Source organism: Mesoplodon mirus (assembly GCF_964341445.2).
Source record: "Mesoplodon mirus genome assembly, chromosome: 15".
NCBI lineage: Eukaryota > Metazoa > Chordata > Mammalia > Artiodactyla > Ziphiidae > Mesoplodon > Mesoplodon mirus.
In genome coordinates this window covers 80,653,390-80,667,839 of record NC_138991.1, presented here as the reverse complement: position 1 = coordinate 80,667,839, position 14,450 = coordinate 80,653,390, and the positions used below count along the sequence as shown (strand labels likewise).

The 14,450-nt window shown below is 38.7% G+C and overlaps 1 protein-coding gene across 3 annotated transcripts in view; it reads right to left on the bottom strand.

The window, feature by feature from the left end:
* The window catches only part of MACROD2 (mono-ADP ribosylhydrolase 2), a 1,980,208-nt gene that overhangs the window by 89,483 nt on the left and 1,876,275 nt on the right, over positions 1–14,450 (bottom strand). For all 3 annotated transcript variants that reach the window (XM_082645906.1, XM_082645907.1, XM_082645908.1), the window contains one exon: positions 2,854–2,931. In XM_082645906.1, coding sequence (XP_082502032.1) covers positions 2,854–2,931 — 78 coding nt within the window. The remainder of the gene's footprint in view (positions 1–2,853; positions 2,932–14,450) is intronic.

Below are 14,450 nucleotides of genomic sequence, written 5' to 3'. Positions count from 1 at the left end.
TTCAAGTCCCATTATTTAAGAAATACATTTCATAAGGCTATAGCTGCCATAGATAGTTCTCTGATGGATCTGGGAAAAATAAGCTGAAAACCTTCTGGAAAGGATTCACCATTTGAGAAGCCATTAGGGACATTCATGATTCATGGGAAGTGGTCAAAATGTGAACATTAACAGGAATTTGGAAGAAGTTGATTCCAACCCTCATGGATGACTTTGAGGGGTTCAAGACTTCAGTGGAGGAAGTAACTGCAGATGTGGTAGAAATAGCAAGAGAACTAGAATTAGAAGTGGAGGCTGAAGATGTGATTGAATTGCAACAATTTCAGGATCAAACCTTCACAGATGAGGAGTTACTTTTTATGGAAAAGCAAAGAAAGTGGTTTCTTGAGACAGAATCTAATTCTGGTGAATGCTGTGAAGATTGTTGAAATGACAGCAAAGGGTTTACAACATTACATAAACTTAGTTAAGAAAGCAGTGGCAGGGTTTGAGAGGATAGACTCCAATTTTGAAAGAAGTTCTACTGTGGGTAAAATGCTATCAAACAGCACTGTATGCTACAGAGAAATCATTCATGGAAGGAAGAATCAATGATGTGGAAAGCATCACTGTTGTCTTATTTTAAGAAACTGCTGCAGCCGCCCCAAACTTCAGCAACCACCACCCTGATCAGTCAGCAGCCATCAACATACAGGGAAGACCCTCCACCAGCAGAAAGATCACGACTCCCTGGAGACTCAGATGATAGTTAGCATTTTCTAGCAATAAAGTCTTTTTTAAATTAAGGTATGTGTATTGTTTTTTTAGACATAATGCTATTGCACACTTAATAGACTACAGTATATTGTAAACATAACTTTTATATGCACTGGGAAACCAAAATATTCATGTGACTTGCTTTATTGCAATATTTGCTTTATTTCAGTGGTCTGGAACAGAACCCACAATATCTCCAAGGTGTGCCTGTACAAACACCCTTGAAAAGATTGGCCAAAACAAAGGCAGTAAGGGCCTCTGCTCATAAAACATGCAGGAACACGAGAGCTGCATGGAGATTTGTCTTCCAATACTTCTTTTCATGCCCGGTAATTTTGTTGATTACTCTGTTGGATGTGAGGTATGTTTCTCTTTCTATAAATGTTCTTGAGTTTCATTCTAAGATCAGTTAAGTTATTCAGAAACAGTTTGATCCTTTTAAGTCTTGTTGATAAGCTGGCTTGAGGAGGACAAGAGCAGCATTTAGTGAATTGCTAGTTTTGCTCCACTATTGAGGTAAACCCCTTCTGAGCCCTCTTGAGTTTTTAGGTTTACCAGTCTGCCTGGTGGAAATAGGCACTCCTCTCAGCCCCATGGAAGCTTCAGGTATCATTCCCTCAAGTCCTTTAAGGTTCTTTACCCAGCCTCTTATGCATGTGCAGATCAATACTCAGCCGAAGACTTGAGGGATTCCCTCTGTAGGTTTCTAGAGCGTTCCCTGTGTGGAGCTCTCTCCTCTCCAGGACTCTGCCCTGGAAACACTAGATGCTTGGCCTTCCAGGACTCTCAGCTCTGTGTCCTCAACTCAGAGAGTCTGCTGGGCTGTGCACTGTGGCCCAGAAAGTCTCTCCAGACAGTCAGCAGGGACAACCACAGGCCTCACCTCACTTCCTGACTCTCAGGTATCACTGAGACTTACCAAATTTTAATATGAATTTGTGCTTTTATTCTCCATGACAATGGAAAAACATTAGCATACTTTAATTTACCTCATCCCAATAAACGCCATTATTATGGTATATTTTATTAATTTTTTACAGAGATTTTATTTTTATTTATTTTTTAAACTTTTTAGTTTATATTGTAGTATAGTTAATTAACAATGTTGTGTTAGTTTCAGGTGTACAGCACAGTCATTCAGTTATACATATACGTGTATCTAGTCTTTTTCAAATTCTTTTCCCATTTAGGTTGTTACATAACATTGAGCAGAGTTCCCTGTTTTAATTCTAAGCATCTCTTAATTCCCATAGTACATTATTATTACAGGCATCATTATTAATTTGTACCATCAATACTCATTTACATTTATCCAACAATTACTATTTACCTTGCTTTTTTTTTTTTTTTTTTTTGTGGTATGCGGGCCTCTCACTGTTGTGGCCTCCCCCGTTGCGGAGCACAGGCTCCGGATGCGCAGGCCCAGCGGCCATGGCTCACGGGCCCAGCCGCTCCGCGGCATATGGGATCCTCCCAGACCGGGGCACGAACCCGTATCCCCTGCATCGGCAGGCGGACTCTCAACCACTGCGCCACCAGGGAGGCCCTAGATTTAATCTCCTGTATACACTGTCTCTATGTTTCACATTTATTCTCATTGGTATCATATCTTCCTTCCAGTAGTTGCAAATCCAATGCCTACAGAGTTCAGTCAGGTAAAAAAAATAAATGAAGCCAGCCAGGTACAAAATTAATGAGTAATGAGGATTGTGGAGAGCAAACATCCTTTCTAAATGTGGCAGCTACCAATCAGCTGGTATTTAGCTCTAGTAAAATACAGTTGACTCTTGAACAACATGGGTTTGAACTGTGCAGCTCACTTATAGGTAAGTTTTTTTCAACAAATATGTACTACATAGTACTACATAGTCTGTGGTTGGTTGAATCCATGGATGTGGAACCACAGATACGGAGGTCTGACTATAAAGTTGTTCACTGATTTTTGACTGTGTGGAGGGCTGGTGCCCCTAATTCCTGAGTTGTTCAAGATTCCAGATTCCATTTTTCCAGAAAAAGTAAAATCTGGGTTTTAGAAAATGCAATATTCCAAAGCAGAAAAAACAACAACAACAACTGAAAAAGAATCTCACAACTTACCATTGGGATGATCTTGGCCACACACAGAATGATCTGTTACTTCATTTCCTTTTGTAATATTGTCATCCTTTGCAGAATCTGTCATCACAAACAAGCAAAATCCCTAGTCAGCATTTTTAACCAGGAAATACAGCAGCCCCCAGCACTAAAAGAATAGATCTATGTTTGGGGAAAAAAATCTGTTATTTTTTAAAAAGGCCATTAAAATACTTAAATATCTTCATCAATAATTAAGCTTTTCTTAAAGTACTGCATAAGATGTCTGCACAAAGTTCACAAGGTAAAAACGGTAAAGATTCGGCTAGAACATCTTTTTCACAACGAGGGAGAAAATATAAGCAGGCTTTATGCATCAGTGAAAATCTTAGGAGAATTGTGCAAAAGGATATGAAAAGAAGGCAAAATAGAGAAGATTAAGGGAATATAATTTTAATGTTCTTAATGCTTCCATTACTGTTGTTGTGCATATATGGGAGCCTTGAGTCCTTGAAAAAAGCAGATGCAGAGCTTTGAAATCCAGTGGTAATTAAGTTCATCTTCCTCAGGAGCTATACCAGTAGAAAGATAGCAAAGAGGGAACACAAACCTTCTGTTTTGTGCAACTTCACCCCTTCTCTTGTGTAGCACATTTAAATGTGGGATCACCATAAGTTCATCATTTTTTTTTTATCGTATGATGTATTTTACAGGAAATATGTGGCTAAAAGGATTCCAATGATTTATGGACTCTTGCAAAGCTACAAGGGGCCCCCTGTTGGATGTTGGAGACCTCTAGGGAGGCTCTTCAAAATCCACTGGAAGGAGCACGTGAGTAGGTCAGCAGAAAGAAAGAAAATAGATCTTTCATTCCACAAATATTTACTAAGGGCCACCTCTACGCCAGGCACAGTTCTTGACACTGGGGAGTCAATAAACAAAACAACAAATCTCTGCTCTCAGAGGGGTTACAATCTAGTGGATATTTTTCATGCAGTTAAAAGGGGGGTAATCCAAAGATATCTAAAAGTCATGAGCTAATTTGTATGCATGTGGCCATGGAGAGAGCTGGGGATGGTAGACCAGCACGTCTTATACAAATGGGTTCTCGACTGAGTTCATATTCCTCAGTTGTGTTTTAACTCCCTAACAGAGCTGAATCAGATGGAATCTAAAATAAATCATTCTTGCTTTGTTTCCCTTACCCATTTTTCTCTCTCCCTCCCCAAACTAGGAGATAGCTTTAAACAATATGTTTTAGAATATTATGAGAAAGTTTGTTTCTCCAACTTGCCATAAGCAACATTTGATGGACAAGTGAGAAACCTGGGTAGTTAACATAAGATTCAAATTTAATAACCAGTGAAGCAAGTATACACCCAAAGTGTATGGTTTTAATTGACTGCAAATAATTCCCCCAAGGCAAATGTTTAATTACCCGCACTGTTTCTTATTTCTTTCTGAGACTGACAATAAATTTCAAAGTCCAAATGTGGAAGCAAAACTTGAGCAGAGACACATTTCCCAACTGTTAACTCACTCAAGTCAAATTGTTTTAAATCAGCTCCCATTAAAATATGCCTTTTTATTTTAAATCTAACATGTGGATTAAAAAATATCATTTGAATATTTTTTTCCACATGAACACTGAAAATGAACAATGACTGAAAAAAGGTACTCTATGAACCAGGCTAAATTTTACTTTTGAAAGTATTTTAGTTCTACTTGTTTATAGAAAATGGTACCATTTGATATGTAACCTTGTACAACACTCATTTCTTTCAAGATTATCCAAGATTTTGTATGTAGTTAAAATTTATTCATTTATACTTAACAATAATTCATTATATTTTCTAACTTACATAAACATTATGTTTCATGTACCAAATATGACTTAAGAAATGTCTTTTGAAAAGTGATTTACACTGAGTTTACAAGTTTATGGTCCAATGGGTCATGTAAGGTGGGTGAAAGTACTTAAAAAATTAATCATTAGTCTATACCTGTTTGTCACCAACATCTGTGTCTTTGGTAAGTTAAATGACCCTTTAATTTCAATTTCCTTGAGGAGTTGCTGTAACATTGCTATGGTACCTTCTGATCTTTTGTGCTCTAATATATACAATGTATTTCACTGACTCCAAGATATCAATTGTTATTCACACTATTATTTTGTATAGAATTTAAAAAATGAGACCAAATGAACTATAACACACTATAAATTCTAAGAATGTGTCCTGGCTTTGGAAATAAAATATATAAAAGACTATACATCCGAGAAATATGATGTTTCAGTATATTGTGTGTGTACAGAAATATGCCTTTATGTGATGACAAGGATTTCTCATCAATATGACCCATCACCAAAGCCACAAGTTCACTTTGTCTTGTATGTGAGCCTCTTCTCCAGAAGTGTACATACCTATTGTATGTACAGCAATAAAGCAAGATAAAAAGTATAAGCTCATGATAGCATGCAGAAATAACCAGGTGGTTACAGAAGATTGTTTCCACTATAGTGTCTCTATTAAAAGGGCTGTGTGAATTTCCAGTCTCATGAACTTTAGCAGGACTGGTTTTGATCCTGAATATTTTAAACCATGGATCCCATTACATTACACTTAGTCGTGGGTTTGAAATGACTGGAGATTTTCTGCTTGGGAGGGGATGAAAGCTGCACTATATATGTATATAAAGTCATTATTCATAACGAGAAAGAGGGAAAATATATCCAGTATGTATTGTCATTAAAAGAGGCTATTTTTTGTGTGTAAGTTCCATAAACTACCATGAAAACTATAGTTGTATATACTAAATTCTTGAATCACCTTGGATTCACATTGTATTTAATTCTAAAAATTATCATTTGGTAATGTTCAAAAAACGTGAAAGAGTTATCACCTAATTCTGAGATTCTGTCAATGTTCTTTTAATAGCAGAGAATTTGAATTAAATTTATATGTAGATCCTGACTTTCAAAATACTTAAGGTCAACGTCCTATTCGAGAATTTTTTCAAATGCAAATATTAAATCAAATAGCCAAGCCAAAGTTCTAAAGACAGAAATTCTAAACAGTAGGTCATTTTTAATGAGGTCAATTACACGTCTACACAGGATAGTACATGTATAGATTTAAGTTGTGATGATAAATGATGATACTATTGAATTTTTAATAAACATATCTAGACTATAAATCAAAATAAATGCTCTCTCTTTTGAAAATGTTCCCTTAGAACAAAAGTTCTTAACCCTAGAGCACCACTAAATATACTCTAGGGGTCCACAAACCTTTTTGAAATGATATGCAAATGTGTGTTTATATTCATATGTTCATTTTTCTGGGAGGAGATAGCTTCTGTCATATTCTTGTAGGGATCCATGACCCCAACAAGGTTAAAAATAACTATAGAAATGTATACTCTAATGCCAGTGACACTGCCATTTTTAAAATAAATTTATTTTTTATTTTTGGCTGCACTGGCTCTTCGTTGCTTGTGCGGGCTTCCTCTAGTTGCAGCACGCGTGCTTCTCATTGTGGTGGCATCTCTTGTTGCGGAGCACAGGCTCTAGGTGCACAGGCTTTGGTAGTTGTGGCTCGCGGGCTCTAGAGCACAGGCTCAGTAGTTGTGGCGCACGGGCTTAGCTGCTCCGCGGCATGTGGGATCTTCCCGGACCAGGGTTCGAACCCATGTCCCCTGCACTGGCAGGTGGATTCTTAACCACTGCTCCACCAGGGAAGTCTGATTAACTATCTTTGAGGACATTTTCAAGCCAGGAGGTGAACAAAATCCATCTAGTAAGAGAGGTAGCCCCTGACTATTATTCAGAGTAGTGGCAAGAGGTCATTTGGGTGTAAAAGTTCTAATGGGTCTGAACAAAATAAATGCCATGTGTGAATGCCTACATGTAAAATATTCTTGCTCTGTAACGTGTCAACATCCACCTTAGCTTGATGCAAAAGTTGCACAGAAACACAATCACCTGGATTGCCTTTGATTCTTATAAAATAGTTAAACCAAGCAAAACATTTATCCTGGTCTGTTCATTTAGCTGGTTTAATGTGTGAAGCAATTAGAATAAAGTAATTTTTCTTCCAGCTGAACAGTGTGATAATTCACAATAAACTAGAGTCTCTACAGCTGATTAGGGTCTCCTTGAAGCTTTGCAGTGATGCCTCCATACATAAAGGAAAAATATATCCTGCAATACATTCCCAGAGGATTCAGATGGCAAAGCTCAGAACTGTGCTTGGTCCCCGTGACGCTGGATACATAGGCTGAACTATGTTTACCTGAAAAGGAACTGGGTCCACAGGATAGGACATGGCCCTGAGCAGTGGGAACTGAGCTATGGTTGGTCACTTGCCTCCACTGTGCTCTCATTAACCCCCATTAAAAGGCAGAGAATCATTCCCAAAGCTGTGGAATCTGTGTACTAAGTGTCTTTGAGACATGCCTGGGAGAATTAACATCACGTATACTAACTTTGTTTCTATAAGAAAACATATTCCAAATTCTGAACAGTACACCTGGGTAAACCAGCTTATTCCAACACTGGAGGGGGTATTCTTCTGCAGGTTGTTTTTGAAAATATAAGCAAATAAGAGAATCAATCATAAGTGGATGGGCACTAGGTTGGAGGTGTGATTCTAGGTTTACACCTACAAGCTTCATAACTAGGAAAATCCTTTCACTTTACATGCTTTCAGTTTCAGCATCTAGGACCTGAGGGTGTCAAGGCAGATAATCCCTTTTATACACTTTATAACTCTAATCTGCTGACTTGTTCAAATGATCTCTTCCTTCCAGATAGCACTTCTCTGTAAACCTTTCCACTCTTCCCTCATTAGCTGCCTACCTGTGTTGGACAGTTCTTGAACTGAGATTTTTACTGTCTATTTATAAAATAAAGGTTAATAGTGGGGGAAGTGTTGCTGTGTGACATCAGTGACATACTGGCCGCCTTTAATTCTGCAACTCTGCGAAGAATCATCACAATGCAAAACAGAACAGTTGGGTATGAAGCCGGGCTGGAAAATGATGGAAAAAGAAATGCTTAATTACCCCTTCCATCAAGTTAATTTTTCCCCTTTGGCGATGTAAACAAAGGCAAATCTGCTCTTGTTGGGTTGTCTGTGGCCTGCTCTCCTTGACCTCCATCCTCTGATGCCTTTCTGTCCTCGCCTCCCTCTCCCTTGCTGAGCCTTGCACTGCAGGCTCTCTTGAAATCATTAAAAAAAAAAAAATCAGACCAGGCCACAGGCATGAAAAGTAGCTATGGTTCTAAATACAAACTGACTTGAAATTCTATTAAAATGTTCATCTATAAATCAGGGAGAAGACAAGTATTTTATTTACACTTTGGTTTAATTTGATCTGATAACTACTACTGAGAGGACTGTCCCCTTAGGAGAAGGGAGGAGGGATTTTTTTGACCCTTACTTGGAGCAGGGTCAGAGCCGAACAGCTGGCCACTACTTTTCAATTATTTTATTGAGAAGTTGAGGCAATAGGCAGAATCTGTCTCCAGATTCATAGCTGCTTCAACTTCTGGTCTCAGGCTGTTTTCAGCCAGGTGCTTGGAGAGACTGGCTAAGATCCAGGGATTGCTACAGTCCTCAAGGACCCAGTCATAACCCACCCTGTTGGAACACAACTTAAGTCTCTTTTCCAAAGTGATGGAAAGGGACATGTTTGGAGACTAAGATAAGCACCTGGACCCTTTGCGGGAGTTACTTATTTTACGTGAGTTTCAAAGACCTAGATGACTTCTCCTTAGCATCTCTTTGTTCCTCACATCCAGAAAGATCCAAAAACCCATTCAAATGAAAATGGATGTGTTTACTTTTTTCTGTTTTTTTTTCCTTCAACTTTCCCACATGCTACTGAATATAATTCTATAATTTGGATGGCTGAAGAATGATTCATTACGTCAATCTACCTCAAGTTATTTTACTATTGCCTCCATTATTGGACATTCAAACTGAATCCAAACTTCAGCCATTCTAAACAACCCTATGCTTTTGTTGTATTGGGTGTCCCAAGGCTGGATTCACTCCACCCTTCTTTCTCTTACTTCTTCTCAGCCCACACCCAACTCTAACATTTAGAGAGGATTGATCTCTTAGAGTAGCTGGAATAGAAACAACCCAGGTCAGCTAAGCCTTGCAGCAGCCAGGCATGCCCCCATCCCATATCTCATTGAACTACCCGTGAGATTGCAGCAAATGGTTCCAGGAGATGAGCTGCTTTCTGAGACACTGACTGAGGGCATGCTTGACCCAGGTGGGCCAGAAGCACCCAGGAGCTAATGCCCAACTCCAGACACCCAAACGATGCAGGAGGTAAGACTCCAGTTTGCCCACCCCTCAGGGAGACAATTCTGTTCACTATACAGCTCTCAGAGGAATGGAGCCCCAGTTTCCCCCGACAGTAAGCTGTTCATTAATGTATCCCCTACTGGCTGTCCTCCCAACCCTGCTCTACTTCCCCAAGCCTCACCTATGCTTCCTGGGACCACCTCCCAAATAAACCATTTGTACCCACATCCTTGTCTCAGAATTTGCTTTTGGAGAACCCAAATTAAGACAGCCAAGACAGTCAATAACCTGTTTTTTCACGACTTAGTAGCAAAAATGTGAATGCTCCCCCTATTCTCCCGACTTACAGCCCTCTTATGCCATGATGCCTTTCATTAGGGTATGTTGAGGCAAGTGTCTGCCACCTAACTAGGGAAAGTTGGTAAAAGAGGTTGCCATGTTTTGCCCCATTTAATTCTGAGCGCTGGACCTGTAGGGTGGCCAATAGGCATTAAATTAAGGAGGCCTGTCATGAAACCTCCACCTACCAGGAAAGAACTCATATTAGACGATGATGTAAGGAATCCACTAGCTCCTTTGACTTGGAGTGTTTGGTGGTAAAATGTACAGAGAAAGTTTCAAAGCACAGAGTGGCTTAAAGGCAGAGATTCACTCAAGGAGAAGGGAGGAAACAGAAGCCATGGATGGGATAGAAGAAGCAGTAAGAGTTACTTGGCAACATTAGGAGAGCAGAAAGAGGAAAAGAAGGTAAAGTCTCAGATGCTCCCTGAGCGCATGACGGTTGAGTTTCTAGAAGAATTGGTGAAGGGGCTATTGCCTCTCGAATGACCCAGTTCTTGAGGCTCATGAAATGTTTTCCTCACTCTCTGACTTTCTGACCAACCAAGGTAAGATTCTGACTCACATTCTGGACATTGCAAGTTCATTTTCTAATTTTGATGTGTATATACTTTAAACATTTCAAAAGGGCTTTATTAGGAAGTATGGCACTCTTTTAGATTCATTTTTTAAAACATTCACCTTTGTAGTCATTTCCAATGTATAGCATCCTCATGAACCTTGTATGCAGATTGAAAGATACTGGACCAACACCTATCTTTGATAAACGAGGCAAGAATATACAGTGGAGAAAAGACAGCCTCTTCAATGGGTGGTGCTGGGAAGGCTGGACAGCTACAGATAAAGGAATGAAATTAGAACACTCCCTAACACCATACACAAAAATGGACTCAGAATGGATTAAAGACCTAAATGTAAGGCCAGACACTATCAAACTCTTAGAGGAAAACATAGGCAGAACACTCTATGACATACATCACAGCAAGATCCTTTTTGACCCACCTCTTAGAGAAATGGAAATAAAAACAAAAATAAACAAATGAGACCTAATGAAACTTAAAAGCTTTTGCATAGCAAAGGAAACCATAAACAAGACGAAAAGACAACCCTCAGAATGGGAGAAAATATTTGCAAATGAAGCAACTAACAAAGGATTAATCTCCAAGGTTTACAAGCAGCTCATTCAGCTCAATATCAAAAATACAAACAACCCAATCCAAAAATGGGCAGAAGACCTAAATAGACATTTCTCCAAAGAAGATATACAGATTGCCAACAAACACATGAAAGAATGCTCAACATCATTAATCCTTAGAGAAATGCAAATAAAACTACGATGAGATATCATCTCACACCGGTCAGAATGGCCATCATCAAAAAATCTACAAACAATAAATGCTGGAGAGGGTGTGGAGAACAGGGAACCCTCTTGCACTGTTGGTGGGAATGTAAATTGATACAGCCACTATGGAGAACAGTATGGAGGTTCCTTAAAAAAGTAAAAATAGAACTACCATATGACCCAGCAATCCCACTACTGGGCATATACCCTGAGAAAACCATAATTCAAAAAGAGTCATGTACCAAAATGTTCATTGCAGCTCTATTTACAATAGCCAGGACATGGAAGCAACCTAGGTGTCCATCAACAGATGAATGGATAAAGAAGATGTGGCACATATATACGATGGAATATTACTCAGCCATAAAAAGAAACAAAACTGAGTTATTTGTAGTGAGGTGGATGGACATAGAGTCTGTCATACAGAGTGAAGTAAGTCAGAAAGAGAAAAACAAATACTGGATGCTAACACATATATATATGGAATCTAAAAAAAATAAAATGGTCATGAAGAACCTAAGGGCAAGATGGGAATAAACACACAGACCTACTAGAGAATGGACTTGAGGATATGGGGAGGGGGAAGGGTAAGCTGGGACAAAGTGAGAGAGTGGCATGGACATATATACACTACCAAACATAAAATAGATAGCTAGTGGGAAGCAGCTGCATAGCACAGGGGGATCAGCTTGGTGCTTTGTGACCACCTAGAGGGGTGGGATAGGGAGGGTGGAGGGAGGGAGATGCAAGAGGGAAGAGATTGGAGACATATGTATATGTGTAACTGATTCACTTTGTTATAAAGCAGAAACTAACACACCATTGTAAAGCAATTATACTCCAATAAAAATGTTAAAAAAAAAAAAAAAGAAAGAAAGATACTGGACCAGGAAACTTAGAGGAAGTTAAAGACGGGAACACCCTGGTCTTGCAGAACAAAGCAAGTTCAGTAAATTTCATTTTTAAAACTGACCCTGGTGGGGGGAAAAATCAGGCAACATCTGGTATTACAGGAAATGGGGTGTATAGAGGCATTTGTATGATGAAGGCAATGTTTTGCCTCATAAACTGAGAAAAATGTGTTAAAACAAAATACTGTAAGATGTTGTTTTATGAGAACCTTGGGAAATATACTATGGATTAATGTAAAAATGGTATTTTCTATTTCCAGGAAGATTTTATCTTAATCTACTACTGTAATATTTTAGACTAGGTTTAAGTATGAGTTCTAGAAATCATTATAATAGATTTTCCTCATGCAATGACTGACTATATTAGTCTGCTAGGGCTGCCATAACAAAATACCATAGACTAAATGACTTCAACAACAGAAATTAATTTTCTCAAAGCTCTGGAGGTGCGCAGTCTAGGATTAAGGTATTGGCTGATTCGGTTACTGATGGGACCCTCCTCCTGGCTTGCAGAAAGAAGCCTTCTTGCTGTGTCCTCACATGGCCTTTTCTCAGTGTGTATGCAGAGAGACAAAGCTTGAGATCTTTCTCTCTTCCTTTTCTTAATAAGGCCGCTAATCTCATCATGAAGGGATCCACCCTCATGACCTAATATAACCCCAATTACCTCCCAAAGAGCCCATCTCCAAATACCATCACATCAGCTAGCAGCATTAACATATGAAATTTGTTTGTGTTTGAGGGGACACAAACATTCTGTCCTTAACACTGACATATGCCTTTCTGCTGTTTGGATGATTTATTTGACTTCTGAATGTGAGCTATTCAAGTTGGTACCCTTGTTGCCCATCAGAACAAAGCCTCAAAATGGATTTGGAAATGGAATATTCCCTAAATGTAAGGTTCCCTTTCCCTATCCCAATTCTCTGGGGTTAATTGTCATTGATCCTTAAACCATATCAAGTAGTCAGTGTTTGGATAGGATGGACAAAGTAGTGATAAGGGTTTTGAATATCATCCCAGATTCCCTTAACAATTGGCATTGGTGTCTCTGATCAGGATGGACATGCCCAGAGCCCTGGGTCAAGGTCATGGAGACCCCTGGTGTGCCAGGGATAGCAGTGGTGGTGGGAGTTACTTGCAAGGAGGGGAGTTAAGTCACTGTTTGCCAAACACTGTGTAAGTATTTCAGTATTTTAAACATTCCTGCAGTGGTACTAGGGTGAGTAGCAGAATATCAGTTCTGTTTGTAGTAGAGAACTACACTGATAAGTTTCTAAAAAAGAGCATATAATACTTCATCAATATTTTACTATTGACTATATGTTGAAATTATATTTTGGATGTACTGGTTAATTATTATTAAAACTGTTTTCACCCTTCTCTTCCTCAATGTGGCTATTAGAAAATTTAAAGTTACATATGTGGCTCTCATTTATTTCTATCAGACAGTGCTGTTCTAGAGAATTTTGTATTAGCCTGACTTACACAAATAATTAAAGACATGTTTATTTGAAGGCCAGAGTTGTGAAGGTGGGAAACTGCAGCTTGCCAAAGGATGGTCCATCAGAAACTAGAAAATCTAATTTGGCATATAGAGAATCATCTACAAATGCTAATAGGCATGGCTGGGAAAAAGAAGAGTCTAATTAGGTATAATCAGAGAGGATGCTCTGAGAAGGAATTAGAGGAAGAAAGAGAATGATAAATTTGTAACAACTACCACACTAAAAAACTATTTATACCCAAACAATATCCAATGTTTGAAAATTTCTGCTTTATGTTGATTTGACCCAAATTTCTTATCTTGGCATTCAGAGTTCTTTATAATCAGGGCTCTACCTTAGTAACTAATTAATAAGTAGATGAATGGATCCATCATTGAAGCCAAGTGAGTCTGTTCATCGAACCAAAAATAGGTTTTTTGATGTCCTACTTCCAACCTTTCATGGTTGTTCCTCTGCCCAACTAGAATAATTTCTTTCCACCTATGACATCTGTGCATCTTTCAGATCCCAGCTCAAATCTCCTATTCTCTACCCACACTTCACAGATAACCCCATGCCAGAGATGCTCCTTGCCCCCAAGCTCCTTTGACATATTTCTGTGAAATCTTTCCTTTGTACTTGTCACTCTGTCTGGTTTGTTAGCTGTGTCACATCCTAGTTAAGTGGCCTCTGACCATGTGCCTTATTGCTCTGTGCTTCACTTTCCTTGTCTGTAAACTGGGGTGATAACTGCATTTATCTCATAGATGAGAGTGGAATGAATGAAAACACATAAAATTTTTAGAACAGAATCTAATGTATAATAAGGATTAAATAAATATTAGCTGCAATTAGTATTGTTGCTGATTTTAGCTATGTAACACATGCCTGTATATCTCATTTTTCCATCTCAACTGTAAATTCCTTGAAGGCCAACAGCAATATTTTCTTCTTCCTCTTGCAGAAGGTCTTACAAAGAGTTAAAATCCAGTCAATATTTGTTGATGGCCATAACACCATTTTAATTGGTGCTTTTAGATTTTTAAATCTAAATACGTTATAATTGGTATTTTCTGAAGGCCAGACTTTGTACGAATCACCAGAAGATAAAATGATGGACAACACATGTGCTATCCTTCCCCCAATGAAAATTAAGTTATAGTGGAGGGATGGGCAAAATGTAAGTATGCAAAAGAAAAGCGAGGTTTACATGGTTACAGAT